This window comes from Myotis myotis, unplaced genomic scaffold (assembly GCF_014108235.1).
Source record: "Myotis myotis isolate mMyoMyo1 unplaced genomic scaffold, mMyoMyo1.p scaffold_m19_p_1, whole genome shotgun sequence".
NCBI lineage: Eukaryota > Metazoa > Chordata > Mammalia > Chiroptera > Vespertilionidae > Myotis > Myotis myotis.
Window position 1 is genome coordinate 32,737,200 of NW_023416313.1, and position 16,830 is coordinate 32,754,029.

At 42.1% G+C, this 16,830-nt stretch overlaps 1 protein-coding gene across 1 annotated transcript; it reads left to right on the plus strand.

Annotated features, from left to right (window-relative positions):
• The first annotated feature begins 15,544 nt into the window (after positions 1 to 15,544).
• LOC118651884 (synaptobrevin homolog YKT6-like) lies at positions 15,545 to 16,042 on the plus strand. Its single transcript, XM_036301585.1, has one exon. It carries the CDS (start codon positions 15,545 to 15,547, stop codon positions 16,040 to 16,042), a length of 498 nt encoding a protein of 165 aa, XP_036157478.1.
• Positions 16,043 to 16,830: the final 788 nt, after the last annotated feature.

The following is a 16,830-nucleotide window of genomic DNA, read 5'->3' on the forward strand; positions in this document are numbered from 1 at the left end:
AATTATGTGTGTGTATATATATATATATACAAATATATATATATATTCCCCTCATTTTTATCCACTGCATAGTATCCCTCTATGTAAATATGCTATACTTTATGCCATGTTCCTATTAAATGCATTTATATTTTCCAGTTCTTTGCTATTAAAGTGCACATGGAGTAGTGCTTTTTGAAAATATATTTTTATTGATTTCAGAGAAGAAGGGAGAGGGGGAGAGAGATAGAAACATCATTGATGAGAGAGAATCATCGATCGGTCGCCTCCTACAGTGGGGATTGAACCTGCAACCCAGAATCAAACTGTGAATCCTGGTTCACACCAGGATTCAACCACAGAGCCACACCGGCTGGGTTGGAGTAGTGTTTTGTTAGGATAGTTTCCTAGAAATAAAATCACGAGGCCCAAGGGTGTGCCCAAGTCAATTATTATTGAGCACCAGTCTTCCGATGTGACTGGTGCAGTAAATGTTGTCGGTCTGGACGGGAGTCACCTGCTCTGCAGCTCACCGGCAGCTCTAGGCTTTGCCTGCCTCCCACTGCTCACTGGGATGTGGCGTGTGCCAGAGCGTGTGGGTTTTTGCATTCTGAAGCATGCCGAATCAAAGGACTTTAGGATTTTTTTTTTAAATAAAACAACTTACCCTTTTCAACACCTGGATATTGGAAATTGGTTATCTATAATGATAGCGTACTGTGCAAATCAACTGAACGGCTGAACAGCGGAACAACTGTCCAGACAACCTTCCAGATGACCTTCCGGATGTACTGCATGCATCGTGCTCTAGTGTTGTTAATAATTGGAATGTAACACCCTCTTCCAACCTAACTCCTGTTATCCAAGTTCAAGTAGCCTGTATTCAAGCACACCTCCTTGAAGTTAAAGCTGGAAGGAGGGTACTGGTGGGATATTGGCTTGGCCTCATTATTATTATTAAAGATTTGCCGCATTATCCTGGGAAGAAGACAGATCATCCTGCTGCTTAAACAATAGCGGCCTAATCTAGCATCAAATCTGTGCTCCACGCCTGGGGAGAGATCTTTTTGTTCTTCTTTTTAAAGTATAATTTCACCTCAATATGATGTGGATGATCCTGCCTCCTTTATCTCATCATGATAATAAAAAGTGACTTTTACCTCGGGAGGGTTTTAAAGCTTTTTCGAAGATACTTTTCACATGGACTTATTTTGATTCTTACAATAGCGCTTTGAAGCCGGGAAGATATTTATAAATGAAACCAAGTGATGTCTGAAAAGCATCCGACTGACTAATGAGGGCAGTGGGATCAGAAATGCCAAACAGTGCTCTGTATGTATGAGGCTAAGCCATGCAGAAGCAAGAGCCAGTGGGAGATGTCAGTGCTCAGAAATAGGTTGCTTTGCTTCTTGAGAATTTCAAGAGACAAGTGATGGACTAGCTGGCTTGTAGAACTATTTTATGCATTTGTTATAAGGACAATTTCTTTGCAGGCTATACCACAACAGTTCTAATAATGGACATTATGATTTTAATAGTTATAATGTGCTTCGTAAAATGCAGTTCAGGAAGATGGCTTGAATCCTGGAATCCATCATAAGCCAGGCAATTTTCCCTGGGATAACAGAGCGATAGAAATGCTTCATTATCTCAGACTCCAGATACATATCAGAACGAAAAGGAACCACATTGTTACAGTGAAATTAATATACTGTGTTTATGACAGACACAATTCACCCCCGCGATTAAAATATATATGAAAATACATAGGTGGCCTTAATTAGCAGATTGTAACATTCTGTTCCACCCGGTTCCATAACCAGCACCCGTGTCCTAAAGAATAATGAATGCATCCTCCTAAGTGTATGCACACATGGGTGATGTTTTCGTCCCTCACATTTTCGTCTCCATGTGAAGCGATGGAGACATCAAGGACACATTGTCTCGCATGGCAGGGGGAGCGTAGTTGCTCGCTGTTCCTGGTTTATAGGCTAATTGGAATTTTAAAAAGATTTGCCACATTATCCTGGCAGATGGCATTTTGCTTTATCATTATTCATGGGTATTAATGACTTCCCTCTGGAGCATGTGTATCCTGTCTATTTTGAATTGCATTACATTTCATGCTGACTGCTCCACACAGACCCGGAGCCAGTATTTTCTGCGCGGCGCTGAAGCCGCACATCGCTTGGTGGGTCAAAGTTGGAGACTTGATTAGGAATTAAGTAACTCTTCGCAATGAAGAAAACCGTTTTCTTCCCCGTCCTGAATACCCCATTACATTTCTCTTTTTCTTCAGCTTGCTCTCCCGCGAGGCGCAGGTAATATCTGCTGCCGGAAGACAACTGCGGAGCGGATGCATCTTTCATTAGCCTGAGGTGATCAGACATCCTCTCTCCCTCCCTTGGAAGGCTGGGGTTTGGTTTCCTAAATGGAGAAAATGCATGATGCAGCGATCCCGCCACAGAAAGTCATTTTTTTAATGAATTCCTTCAACAAATATTTATTAGAGAACAGCCTCTTCTTTGTTTACTTGGTCTCTAAAATGCTTGAGTCTAATTGAGGCAGCTGGCAGAGTTGATTCCAGCCAGCTAATCACCTGAGGGGAGCATTACGTCACAGAGCAAAGCAGCACAGAGCAGAAAATGGTGGTAGGTGGAGGAGGCCACGGTCCTTACTTGGGAGCAACAAAAGTCAAAAGAGTGGGACATGGAGTATAACTTATGGGAGCCTCCTGATAACACGAATGCTTTTCTGCGACCAGAGGACACATTTGAGAATGAGGAGCTAAGGCTAGGGTAGTCTGACTGGGTGGTCTTCCTACCTGGGCTCTCTGTCCTTACTTGATTCCAGGCACTTCCATGGCCACCTTCATATACATTCTTCCCAACTTTCATCCTTCTATAGTTCAATGTTTTTAGTGAAACACTGTTTTAGATTCTGATATTCAGAAATTAAAAAACCCAGCAAGATCTCTACATCATGGAGGACAGAGACAGTCTCTCGCTAGAGCAGAGGGCATAGTTGGTTGATGGCCGGTGTAACAAAGACAATGTCTCCTTCTGAGACAAAGGTTGGTCAGATGTGCTTGTAGGCTATAATAAAAGACTAGGGGCCAGCGCACCAAATTCGTGCACAGGTAGGGTCCCTAGCAGCTGCCAGTTGCCAGCCGGGGTCTTCCTTCATTCTGTGCCACCCCCTGGTGGTCAGTGCACATCATAGCGAGTGATCTAACTCCTGGTCTGTTGAGCTCCAGAGGGGACACTTTGCCTATTAGGCTTTTATATAGAGAGATGGGGGCTCCTTACTTAGGTTTCCTCAACTGTGACACAGAACCACTGCATGTGTACTCCCACCCAGGCCACTTTGCATGGCCCGCACAGAGCTTAGGGGACAGAGAGAACTGACATAAATATAAAATTCATGCTTGCACTGTACCATGAGTAGTGAAGTCCGTTCTTTCTGACTCAGGAGTCTTATGTCTTCTGTCAGCATCCATGAACCTGTGGCAGGCTAACTCTTTACCTTACAAGTAGGAAAATCCTCAGTTCCTTCATGATTCTCTTGGTAACTCAAGAGAGCACCAGTCAAGTCTTTTATCTTTTTACTTCTTCCCCATATCACATTCCCATTAACCCTGGAGGGACCAATGGCAACAAAGTAAGTTGGAAAGTAGTAGGGAAAAAAGTTCTAGTTGTGGAAAATAGGGAAGAAATTGACCACATTTATAACTGCAGCCTTTTCTTCTTCAATAGGTCAAAGGTGGGGAAATAGAAATTAAAACTTCACATGAAGTTCAGAGTTTATAACAGACTTATAGTTACTTACTAGTGGCCTGGTGCACAAAAATTTGTGCACTCGGGGGTAGGGGGTCCCTCAGCCCGGCCTGTGCCCTTTCGTAGTCTGGGACCCCTTGGGGGTGACCACTTGCTGGCTTAGGCCTGCTCCCTGGGGGATTGAGCCTAAGCTGGCAATCAGACATCCCTCTTGCAGCCTGGCAGCCCTCGGGGGATGTCCACTTGCCAGCGGGGAGCAGACCTAAGCTGCAGTCGGACATCCTTAGCGCTGCTGAGGAGGCAGGAGAGGCTCCCACCACCACTGCTGTACTGACAGCCGTCAGCCTGGCTTGTGGCTGAGCAGAGCTCCTCCATGTGAGAGCTCACTGACCACCATAGGGGAGCTCCTGCATTGAGCATCTGCCCCCTGGTGGTCAGTGTGTGTCATAGTGACCAGTCATTCCCAGTCTTTCTGCTGTTAGGATCAGTTTGCATATTACCCTTTTACTATATAGGATAGAGGCCTGGTGCACAGGTGGGGGCCGGCTGGTTTGCCCTGAATGGTGTCCAGGGTCAGAGTGGGGGTCCCGCATGGGTGCCTGGCCAGCCTGGATGACGGGCTGATGGCTATTTGCAGCTGGTCACACCCCCTTCAGGGAGAGGGTCCCCACTGGTGTGCCTGGCCAGTCTCAGTGAGGGGCTGAGGGCCATTTTCAGGCTGGCAGGCAACTGAAGCTCCCAGCCTCTCCTTTTCTTCTGTTTTTTTGTTTGTTTGTTTGTTTGTTTTGTGTGTGTTTTTATTTAAATTCTGGGATTTATTTACCTTCTATAGCTGTCACTGGAGCTGAGAGCAGGCTCCAGCTCTGAGGCTGCGGCTGGCTGAAAGCAGGTATCTGGGTTTGTTTAGCTTCTATAATTGAAACATTGTTGCCATCACTGCCACTCTAAGCTCTGAGGCCGAAGCTGGCTGAAAGCAGGTATCTGGAGCTTGTTTAGCTTCTATAATTGCAACTTTGTTGCTTAGAGTGTAGCTTAGAGCAGGGTGAGGCAGGCGGGGAACCTTGGCTTCCTCCGTCACTAGAGCAAGCAAGCCTCCTGTTCGCTTCAGCTGCCTGGCTGCCGGCCACCATCTTGGTTGGCAGTTAATTTTCCTATTGCCCTGATTAGCCAATGGGAAGCGTGTCAGAGGTACAGTTAATTACCATGTTTGTCTATTATTAGATAGGATAGTTACTATCTGGAGGAAATAGTGAACATTTTATTATTGATGCAAAGCAAGATATGTCAGTGAGTGTATTCTAAATTTCATCCAAAAGGGCAGGAAGAATGAACTCTATAGAACAGGTATATAATGGAATTTATGAGACAATAATTAATTAAGATTATTTCCACGGTTTATATGTTCAATCTACCATTACACCTCAACTCTACAACAAAATAGAAAGAAAAAATTGGCAATTTTCCACAACTAGCAAGAATGATGTAAGTATTTCGGTGCTGTCCTTGAACTCCTATCATAACTCCTTTTGTTCCCAGCATGAGACTGTAATTATTGTAGAATCTCAGGGATGTGGATAGTGAGGTAACATCATCATCGTAGGGTATGATTGTCACACTCCAGTTATTATTTTTAAAACAAAGATCCTTCCAAGTCGAAACATGAGGAGATGTTTGGACATAATTTTTTTTTTTTTTTTTAAACCCTCACCCGAGGATATTTTTTCATTGATTTTCTGAGAGTAAAAGAGAGAGGGAAACATAGAGAGAAATATCAATGTGGGAGAAACACATTGATTGGTTGCTTTCTGTGTGAGCCCCGACCAGGGCCCAGGCTGGAGGATCCTGCAAGTGAGCTTTGTGCTCTTGACCAGAATCAAAGCAAGAACCCTTCAGTCTGCAGGTCTGAGCCAAACAGGCTAGGACTGGACATACTTTTCTAAAAGACTTTTGTTTAGTCATCATTCAACAACTGTTTGCAAGTATTATGTTAAGTTCTAGGGATACTAATATAACTAATGTTCAATGAACCTTGTGAGAAATTGAATTATATTTCAGAAACATATTCCTCTCCCTCATTTTCATATGATAAGCAAACATTCTCACATCGTTGATATTGGATTTGGCCATGTGATTCCCTTTGACTAATGGATATTAATAAGACATGATACAGTAGATACTTGAAATTTTCTTTTGTTGAAGGACTTACGCTCTGGACACCTTAACAATATTGAGTCTTCCAATCCATGGACATGGTATGTCTCTTTATTTACGTAGGTCTTCTTTATTTTATCTCAGTAATATTTTGTATATTTTAGTATACTTACATACATTTTTTTTAAATATTTACTTTTTTTAATATATATATATATATTTTATTGATTTTTTACAGAGAGGAAGGGAGAGAGATAGAGAGTTAGAAACATCAATGAGAGAGAAACATCGATCAGCTGCCTCCTGCACATCTCCCACTGGGGATGTGCCCGCAACCCAGGTACATGCCCTTGACCGGAATCGAACCTGGGACCTTTCAGTCCGCAGGCCGATGCTCTATCCGCTGAGCCAAACCGGTTTTGGCTACTTACATACATTTTTAAAATTTATTTTTAAATATTTCACTTTTAATACTATTGTAAATGGCATCCTTTCATTTATATTTGTTGTTAGTATATGGAAATGCAATTGGCCTTATATTTTGCAATCCTTTGGATTCCTTAGGATTTTTTTTTTTTTTTACATAGACAATGATGTTATCTGAACATAAACGCAATTTTACTTTTCTCTTCCCAATTTGGTTGCCTTTTATGTCTTCAAGTTACCTTATTGCACTGACTAGGAATTCTAGTACAAAGCTACTAGTAAATAGGAATGGTATAAGTCACATCTTTTCTTTGTTCCTGATCTTAGGGACATATTCAATCTTTCATCATGAAGTATGATTTTTCATGGATACCCTTTATCAGATTAGGAAACTTTTCTTCTATTCCTACTTTGGTGAGAGTTTTTATCTGAAATAGATGTTAGGTTTTGTAAAAAGCTTTTCCTGCATCTATTGAGATTATCATATAGCTTTTTTTGTTAATATGGTGAAATATATTGACTTATTTAAAAAAAACAAACTAGGTAATCTTGCATTCCTAGATTAAAATCATCTTAGTTATGATTTATTGTCCTTTTTTATATATTGGTGGATTCAACTAGCTAATTTTTTAAAGGATTTTGAAATCTATGTTCATGATGAATATTCACCTGTATAATTTTCTATTCTTATCATGACTTTGTTTTGGTTTGGTATCAGGATAATAATGGCCTCATAGAATTAGTTGGGACTTGTTTCCTCTGCTTCCATTTTCTGTAGGAGTTTGTGTAGAATTGGTATTACTTATTCCTTAAATGTTTGATATAATTCTCCTGATTGAAGCCACCTGAGCCTGGTAATTTCTTTGTTGGAAAGTTATAAATTATGGATTCAATGTCCTCAATAGAAATAAGTCTATTCAGGTTATCTATTTATTCCTAAGTAAGCTAGGTAATTTGTGTTTTTGAAGGAATTTATACATATGTGTTGTAAATTTATCAGCAAAAATTTTATTGACTTTGTTAATACAGTTGTTGATAATATCCCTTATTTTTAATATTGTAAGATTTATAGTGTCTCATCATTCATTCATGATATTAATAATTTGGATGTTTTCTCTTTTTTACTGATGATTTTAACCACAGATCTATCAATTTTAGTGATGGTTTCAAAAGATCAACTTTGGTTTTATTATTTTTCTATTCTCTATTGTTTGTCCCATTTCTATTTTGCTGATTTCTACTCTTATCTTTATTACTTTTTTCTGCTTACTTTAGCTTTAATTCTCTTTTTTTTCTAGTTTCTTAAGGTAGAAGCATAGATCATTTATTTGAGACCTTAATACTTTCTAATATAAGAATTTAATGCTGTAAGTTTTCCTCTAAACATTATTTTAGCTGTATACTATAAACATATGCTATATAATTCAAAGTATTATCAGAGTGCAGAGAAAAGATCTTTTAACCAAGCTAGAAGTATTGGCGAGAACCATCTGAACTGGGCTTTGAAGGATTTTTTTTTTTTTTCCAGCCAGAGAAGAAGGTAGGATCATTTTAAGCCAAAAGAACAAGAAGCCGAGATTCATGAATTGACCTTTCCCTTATAAAGTGTGCTAAGAAATATTTAATAACTATAGTCTACAGATAGGACATCTCTTTGAAAGGCTGGGAGAGAGCCAGTCATTCCCATAAACCAAATGTGATGATGGGGCTGAAAGGTTGTTTGGCTCTTGAAGTCTACCTATTAGCTGATTCCATTTTAAAGGAGAATGGTATTGGTTCAATAGAGAGTCAAAAAAGGACTGCCATGTGTGAATTTCTTGGATATTGACTGGAATAAAGGTAAAATGAGGTTCAAATAGAAGCAATGGGGCAGCGGTCTGGTTATTTCTTAGTTATGGGTACAAAGTCATTAATTAAGATACGTTCATTTCTCAGAGAGAAATGGCCTTGGAAGTTCCAACTTCTCATCTACTTCTTCAGCTATGAGATCTTTATCTCTGCATAACTCCTCACTCTCTGCAGCAGGTATTATAGATTGGCCCACTCAGCATCCTCTCTCAATATCATTTTATTGCTTTTTTTCTAGAACAAATGTTGCAAAGCAAAATACTCAGAATCTCTTGCAGTTAGAATTTGGCCATGTGACATGATTGTGGCCAATGAGATATTGGTGCAATTTCTGGTGAGGGCTTCCCTATTGCATTAAAGAGGGAAAGCTTTGAGGGAAAGTTTTTGTCTTTCTTACTTAGTTCATCTCCTTTCTTCCTACTGGGAGCTTGAAGACATTGTCTAGAGTCATTGTAGCCATATTTTGACTATGGCATTAAAAACCACACACTAAAAATGATAGTCCAGGAGAAAAAGTCAAGCTCCTTAACGATATCTTGCATATGTTCAGTAGCCCTTATCCACTTATTTCCAGCCTCTCTCTCTCTCTCTCTCTCTCTCTCTCTCTCTCTCTCTCTCTCTCTCCCTCTCTCTCTCTCTCTCTCTCTCTCTCTCTGTATCTGACCAGTTTCATGTTTTTGTGTGTCAGCTGTAACAAATGCATTATTAAGTGATGCTACTGATTCCTCTTTCTCACTCTCTTTGCTGATCCTTCTCTTCTTTTGGCTTCTATTTCTGTTGGAGTTGCCCAGGGCTAAGTCTTTGAACCTCATTTTTTGGTTGTTCTCATTTAACCTGATGGCTTCAAGTGCAATCTATATGCTGCCAACTCCTAAATGTGTATTTCCAACCAAGTCCTCTTTCCTGAACTATAGGTTCATATGTCCAACTGCTTACTCAATATCTTCACTTGGATGTGAAATTGTGACCTCTTAACTTTAAGACTTGACTCCTGCTTTTCCCCTCTAACTTAATCCACCCTCAGACTCCCTCGTCTCAGCTGATGGTAACTCTAATCTTTCCATTGCTTATGCCACAAATCTTGGAGTCCTCCTCGACAATTCTCTTCCTCTCTCTCATACACTGCGGCTAATATGGCAAGACTTTGGTTCCAACTTAAGCATATCCCAAATATATTCAGAATCTGACCACTTCTCTGTACCTACATTGCTCTCACCCTGGACCAAGCCACCATCACCTTTTACCTGGATTACTTCAGTAGCTTCCTAAAAGTCTACCTTGTTTTGCTCCTTCCCTTCCCCACAACAGACTATTTTTCTTAAATTTCTTTATTGATTAAGTTATTTCATATGTGCCCACATTACCCCTCTATCCCCCTCACTCATGCCCTCACCCCCCTGTTGTCTGTGTCAACAGACTATTTTCAATATAGCAGCCAGAGTGATCCTTTGAAAATGCAACTGGATCGTGATCACCCCTTTGCTTAAAATCCTGCAATGGCTCTCCATTTACTTAGAGTAAAACAGGAAGTGTTTAAAATAATTTTCATGGCCCTTCAAGATGCAGCCTCTGTCACATCTCCTTCTTCCATTCTCCTTCGCTCATTCCTTTCTTATTTCACTGGCCTCATTGCTATTTCTGGACAACGATATATGCCTAGTGCCTAGAACAGTGCCTGGACAAGAGTATGTGCTCAGTAAATATTCGTTGCAGAATTGTATGAACCCACACAGAAGGAGTTGGGGGTGGTGAGGCGGCGGGGAGGCTTGAGGACAGCAGACTAATTGAGAAAGCAACATCTGAGGCCAGACTCAATGCTGACCCCAAGCTCCTGCCTGTGTGTGTCAATCCAAAGTGCCTATGACATAATAGCTATGCTCTTCTCTAGTGAAAAAAGGGACAACTACCATAATAGTGAATTTATAGGAGTTTGTTTGTTTTGTTTTGTTTGTTTATTTTTAGCAGGGACATGTATGAAAACTGCTGAAAAGTGTTTTAATAGAGCTCTCATGAACCTAGAAAAATCAAACAAACACTGTTGAATGTACTCATTTGCCACCATAACATCTCTTTTAGACTTATGGGAAGAATTTCACTCCTAATTTTAAATAAAACACAGAGTTTTGCTAGCAAACTGTCCAAGTCTGGCGTGAGGCAAAGGGAAGAAGAGCCAGAGGAAAAGAAATTTCTGATCCTGAGCACTATTGGAATTAAGAACATGGGTGGCCTTGTGTGGTGGCTATTTTTGTATGAAATACACGTGTGTATTTGTCGAACTTGAGGTGAACTTCTCAGAAATACGTTTACCTCACTAAGAGTGAGCATTTGTTCCACTTCTGGTATGAATAAGCAAACATTGTTTAGTCTCAATTCCTCTTCAAATTCAGAGCTCTGGTTAGGTTTTGATGGAGGCTACTTGGCAAAGAACCCAGTCCATCCATAGAGGCATGCTTCAGCGTGGAGAACAGCTCACAATAGTCTGCATTATGATTATGCTGCAGCTGAGGGCGAGCCACTTGACAGCGCTTCTCTATGTTAATGATGCTAGAATGGAAATGCTTTTTTTTCATTTTTAAATCATTGCCATGACGTTTTATTTTAAATTTGTATTTATTTTTTACAGTTTACGTTCAATATTATTCTGTATTAGTTTGAGGTGTACAGCATAGAGGTTAGAGTCCCAGCCGTGGGCAAACTACGGCCTGCGGGCCGGATTCGGCCAGTTTGAAATGAATAAAACTAAAAAAAAAAAAAAGACCGTACCCTTTTATGTAATGCTGTTTACTTTGAATTTATATTAGTTCACACAAACACTCCATCCATGCTTTTGTTCCGGCCCTCCGGTCCAGTTTAAGAACCCATTGTGGCCCTCGAGTCAAAAAGTTTGCCCACCCCTGGTTAGACAATCATGTGCTTTTACAGAGTATTTCAAGTACCCACCTGGCCCCATACATCGTTATGACGATATTACTGACTGTATTCCCTGTGCTGTAGTTTACATCTTTGTGACCACTCGGTAACTACCCATTCTTTATCCCTGTAGCTGTACTGTAGGGTGGGGACCAGGGAATATGCATAGAGTTGAGAATCCTGAATGTCACCTTAAATTTTATACCCTAGGCACCTCACTTGCCTCACCCTGATCGTGGTCCTGCTGTCACCTGCTCTTACTCTGAACCAAGTGAAGTTAGCATTAAATGCTCCAGGAAATCTAGGATCTTTCCACACGAGTTCCTTTTCACAGAGTCACCATCTTGGTTCTGACACTCTGACTGGCTTTGGACAGGCCTTTTCTTGTGAGCATCTTGAATCTATGGAGGGCTCTCTGTGGAAACTGTTATTTCTTGGAATAACAATAATGCCATTTTGCTGCTGGAAAAATCCATTTGTCTTCTATCCCCTCCCACTCCAGATTGTCTTCTTTTCCTTTATTCCATTTTTATTGCCAAATCATTGTGTTTAGAACAATAAGCAAGAATCTGGTGGGAAATTTTTATAAACTAGCAACTGGACTTAACTTAATGGTCAAGCCCTAGCCAGTTTGGCTCAGTGGATAGAGCATCAGCCCATGGACCGAAAGGTCTCAGACTCGATTCCGTTCAAGGGCATGTACTGATTGTGGCTTGATCCCCAGCCCTGGTCAGGATGCTTGCATGAGGCAACCAATCAATGTTTCTCTGTCTCACTCCCTCCCTTCCACTCTCTCTAAAAATCATGGGGAAATATCCTCGGATGAGGACTAACAAAAACACAAAAACACACAAATAAAACCACAAAAAAAACTTAATGATCAAGTTTTGTTTAGTTGAACTCCTGAAAAGCTCTGGCTAGAATGATCATAAATCCAGGTTGTTTTTAAATACTGTAGGAGAGTCCTTTTTGCTGATTTTTCTTTTTCAAATGCAGAATTTTTAAAATATGATATTGCATTAGGTAAGACCAACCAACCCAGCTCCTTGTAGCTCTCTATCTCTTGCTTTGGTCAGATCATATGTATTTACTTGCACTATGAACAGGGATGATGCTCAATATATATGATTCATTGACCATATTGTCAGAAAAAAATTAGAAGTTGATTTTGTTGGCAGATTAGATTCTTCAGGGCTAATGATAATAACAAACATGCTTATAATGTACAAAGCCTCATACAATCACATGAAGTAACTCATTATTTTTTTTCTTATTATTATTCTTATACTTTAGATGAGCAACATAAAGCAGTAACATGTTCAGAATTATAAGGAGGAGGTATGACTGGTGCTCTAAATTTATAAAGGTGACTGAGTGACAACATGAGGAGGTTAACTCCAATGAAAGATTTTTGTTACTTACATTTCCTGAGAAGAGGCGGGCACACCATGGCATTCAGGGTCACATGGGGAGTTTGTAATATGATTTTGGAACACCCGAAAAAGCTGATTGCAGGGAAGATGCAGACAACTTTGGGCATTAGTTGGACCCTGTGATTAATGAATACAAGTAGACGAATATAGACTAATAAAATTCAGTTAGAACAAAGTGGCATCAGTGCAGGAGCCTGACTCCAGATGAAAAGCTCTTTCCACAAAACCATTTAAATTTCTAATCAAATCCTCCCTCTTCCAGTCCCCACACCCCTCACCTTACTCCAAGCCTTCTATGTTTGCCACGCCAGTTAGTAACACTACCAGCCACTTGGCTGCTTTAGGCAGAAACGTGACCCATGTGCTATGTCTTTCAAATCTACTCCCAAATTTCTCTTCAGTTTGCACTCTTTCTTTTCTGCTACTTGCCTTGGGTCAGCCTGTCTGAACTTGAATTCTCAGTCTCCTAATCCATCGTTCTGCCATATGCCCACACCCAACCCACCTTCACCCTGTTTCCAGAATCACTTTTTGTAAATGACAGATCTGATTACACCACTTCCGTGCTTACATGTCACATGCCTCCCTATCTCCTTCAAAGTTTTCAACAGAATATAAAGATCTTTCATGACTCAACCCTTGCCTGTCTCCTAGTTGTCTGTCCTACAAAACTATGATACTATGTCCATCTATTTACCTGAGCCACACTCATAGGGTTGGAACATAGCAGAATCTTATTAAAGGATGGATGAATGGAGAGAGAGAGATATACATATTTTAACCAAATTGGTTGTCTTAAAGAATTGAGTCTCACTGGTGTGCAGGAAATGAACTCATTGCTATATTTATTTTGGTAAACATTGTTTGCAAGGTCTCTAAGATCTTTGTGCTTAGCGCAGGGTTCCGAATAGATTCAAGGTTTCAGTTTCTTCTAGTTCAAATCTGTTGCAACCAAGAGCGGGCCTGGAATAGCAGCACCAGACTGCAGGTTGTTTCAAGTACCACAAGGGGTTGCTAGAGAGCAACAGAAGCACTAAACTTTAGTGACTAAAGAAACTTAACATTTCTCCTTTTGATCACATCATTTTCTTAGTTTTGGTAGGAAGTAAGGCGTTTTCTTCCATTTGGGGTTGTATTTACTTAGTGGCTATGGCTCTGCTGTGGGTTACCCACATTTGTCGGCTTGTGGTAATTTTCTGTATACCAATCCCTCAAAGTGCTTCATCTGTCTCCTCTGCTCTTTGGAGGGACTCCGAATATGCTTTCTTATTCCTCAACTTCTTGAACGCAATCTAAATAAATATGGTTTTCAAAAGAAAGGAATAAGGTGGGCCCCACCAGGGAACCAGCTAGCAGATCAAGCATCTCTGTGTCAAGTGCTAAAGGATGCCTCTTGTAGGTGAACAAATTGTAAAACATGCCACTGCTTCCAAGCTGACCTGGCCTGATTTGGGGTAGTGTCTGGGAGCTAAACTCGGGCTAGGTCTCAGCCCTCATTTATGCCCTTGGTTGGGCAACCTGAAGACAGAATTCTAGAATTAGTGGCAGCTGAGAATAACATTATATATATATGAGGCCCAGTGCATGAATTTGTGCACCATTGGGGTCCCTCGGCCTGGTCTGTGGGATCGGGCTGAAACCACCTCTCTGACATCCCCTGGGGGTCCCAGATTGCGAGAGGGAGCAGGTCAGGCCAAGGGACCCCACCGGTGCATGATCGGGGCTGGGGAGGGATGCGGGAGGTTAGCCAGCTAGGAAGGAACAGGAAGAGGGCTCCAGGGTGTGTCCAGCCCATCTCAGTCCTGATTGGCTGGACCCCAGCAGCAAGCTAACCTACCGGTCTGAGTGTCTGCCTCCTGGTGGTCAGTGCACGTCATAGCAACTGGTCAACTGGTTGACTGTCTGCCCCCTAGTGGTCAGTGCACACTATAGCGAGTGATTGAGCACCCTTAGCATATCATTAGCATATTACGCTTTGATTAGTTCCATGGCTGGCAAACCGCTGCTCATGAGCCACATGCGGCTCTTTGGCCCCTTGAGTGTGGCTCTTCCACAAAATACCACGTGCGGGTGCGCACAAACAGTGCGATTGAAACTTTGTGGCCCATGCGCAGAAGTTGGTATTTTGTGGAAGAGCCGGTATTTTGTGGAAGAGCCACACTCAAGGGGCCAAAGAGCCGCATGTGGCTTGCGAGCTGCGGTTTGCCAACCACTGGATTAGTTGAACGGACAACCAGATGACGGGTCAGTTAGCATATTAGGCTTTTATTACATAGGATTTAATTATTTTTCTGGGAACTTTGTGCACCTCATGTAGCTGAGACACTTGTGCTTTCTTAATTGCCTGAACTATTTTAAACTTTGTAATTATTCAATTACAGTTGTTAGATCTTAATCACAATGAGCACTATTTTTGTACATGAGATTAACGTTCCCTTGTGATTCAAAGATGCTCAATTGCTAATAGATTCCCAAGGGGAGGCACTCGAGATGATGTACTTTGGCTGTTGCACTGCTAGTTCAAGCCATTGCAAGAAACAAGGACATTTTCCCTGATATGAAAGAATATTTTGCTCCTTTATGCATCAGCCTAACTTGCTTTCTTCATTCTGTGCACCCCTACAGTCTCTTTTATGGATTCACTGTCATGTCTGATTATCACACAAATGATCTATCAGTTAGATTAAGTTTGACAGCATAAACCACAAAATCCAAATACCAGTAGCTTACACAATATTGAGGTTCATTTTTATTTCACTTTAAAGAAGCCAACAAGTTACCTGGGCAGTAGCTCCACAATCAACAGAGACCCAGAAACTATCTTGTTTCTATGTTCAAGATTACCTCGTGGTCTAAGATGGCCTCTGGAGCCCAAGCTGTCAGGCCCAAGTTCCAAGGAGAAAATGAAAAACGATAGAAAAGCAGGCGGTGTTGGACCATCAGCAGCCGGAGGTCTTGAGGGGCAGCGGCCGCACTGCTCGCTGGTCTGCAGGCGGGCAGGTGGGCGGCCCGGGTGGTGCCATGAAGCTGTTCAGCCTGAGCATACTCTACAAAGGTGACCCCAAGGCGGTGCTGCTCAGGGCTGCCTACGACGTGTCGTCCCTCAGCTTCTTCCAGAGGACCAGTGTTCAGGAATTCATGACCTTCACCAGCCAGCTGATTGTGGAGCTCTCTGCCAAAGGCAGCAGAACTTCCATCAAGGAACAAGAATATCTGTGCCACGTTTACGTGCAGAACGACAGTCTTGCAGGAGTGGTCATTGCTGACAGCGAGAACCCATCCCGGGTGGCTTTCACCTTGCTGGAGAAGGTGCTGGACCATTCCTCCAAGCAGGTGGACAGGATCAACTGGCCAGTCGGATCCCCTGCTACCATCCACTACACAGCCCTGGATGACTTCCTTAGTACCTACCAGAATCCCCGAGAAGCTGACCCCGTGAGTAAAGTGCAGGCAGAACTTGATGAGACCAAGATTGTTCTGCACAACCCCATGGAGTCCCTGTTAGGAGGAGGCAAGTAGATATATGACTTGGTGTCCAAATCCGAAGTGCTGGGAATTCACTCTCAACCTGTGGGTCGCGACCCCTTTGGTGGTCGAACGACCCTTTCACAGGGGTAACCTAAGACCATCCTGCATATCAGATATTTACATTACGATTCATAACAGTAGCAACATTACAGTTGTGAAGTAGCAATGAAAATAATTTTATGGTTGGGTCACAACATGAGGAACTGTATTTAAAGGGCCAGAGTGTTGAGAACCACTGCTCTAAAGCCTTCTACAAAACAGCCTGGAAGCAAAATTCGTGCTGTGCAGTCATGTGACCATAGTCTGCAGAGGCCCCCTGGCTGCAGTCCCAGTCATTCCATCAGAACCGTGGCTTCCAGAGACACCTGGGCCATGGCAAGACCAGAGCACGGTCACTGTTCACTGGAGCTCCTGGAAGCACCGAAGCAGCAGAAGGGACCTGGGGTGGGGAATGTTCAAATTCATGTTTCTGGTCATTTTTGAAAAGATAATTTGAGGCCCTCAGAGGTATTTTGGGGCTGAATGAAATGGTAAACACTCCATGACTCCTGCAGATGGCAATGGGCTCTTGTCTAACCTGAGACACCCCAGGTTAGAGCCAGCTCTGTGTTGGCCCTCAGCAGCCTTTGGGTTTTACTTGTACATTGACTGTGTTAATGCTTCCGTGAGGGGGTTCTCAATCCACAGGGCTAGGGGTGGCAGAGCGCACCCTGGATTCTCCTGGGAAAGCTGCCCAGGGTCACTAGGGTAGGGGGCAAGCAGAGCCATGAGGAGACAGC

Excerpts from the sequence above, each read along its gene's own strand:
- LOC118651884 (XM_036301585.1), top strand. The coding sequence starts at position 15,545 with ATGAAGCTGTTCAGCCTGAGCATACTCTACAAAGGTGACCCCAAGGCG.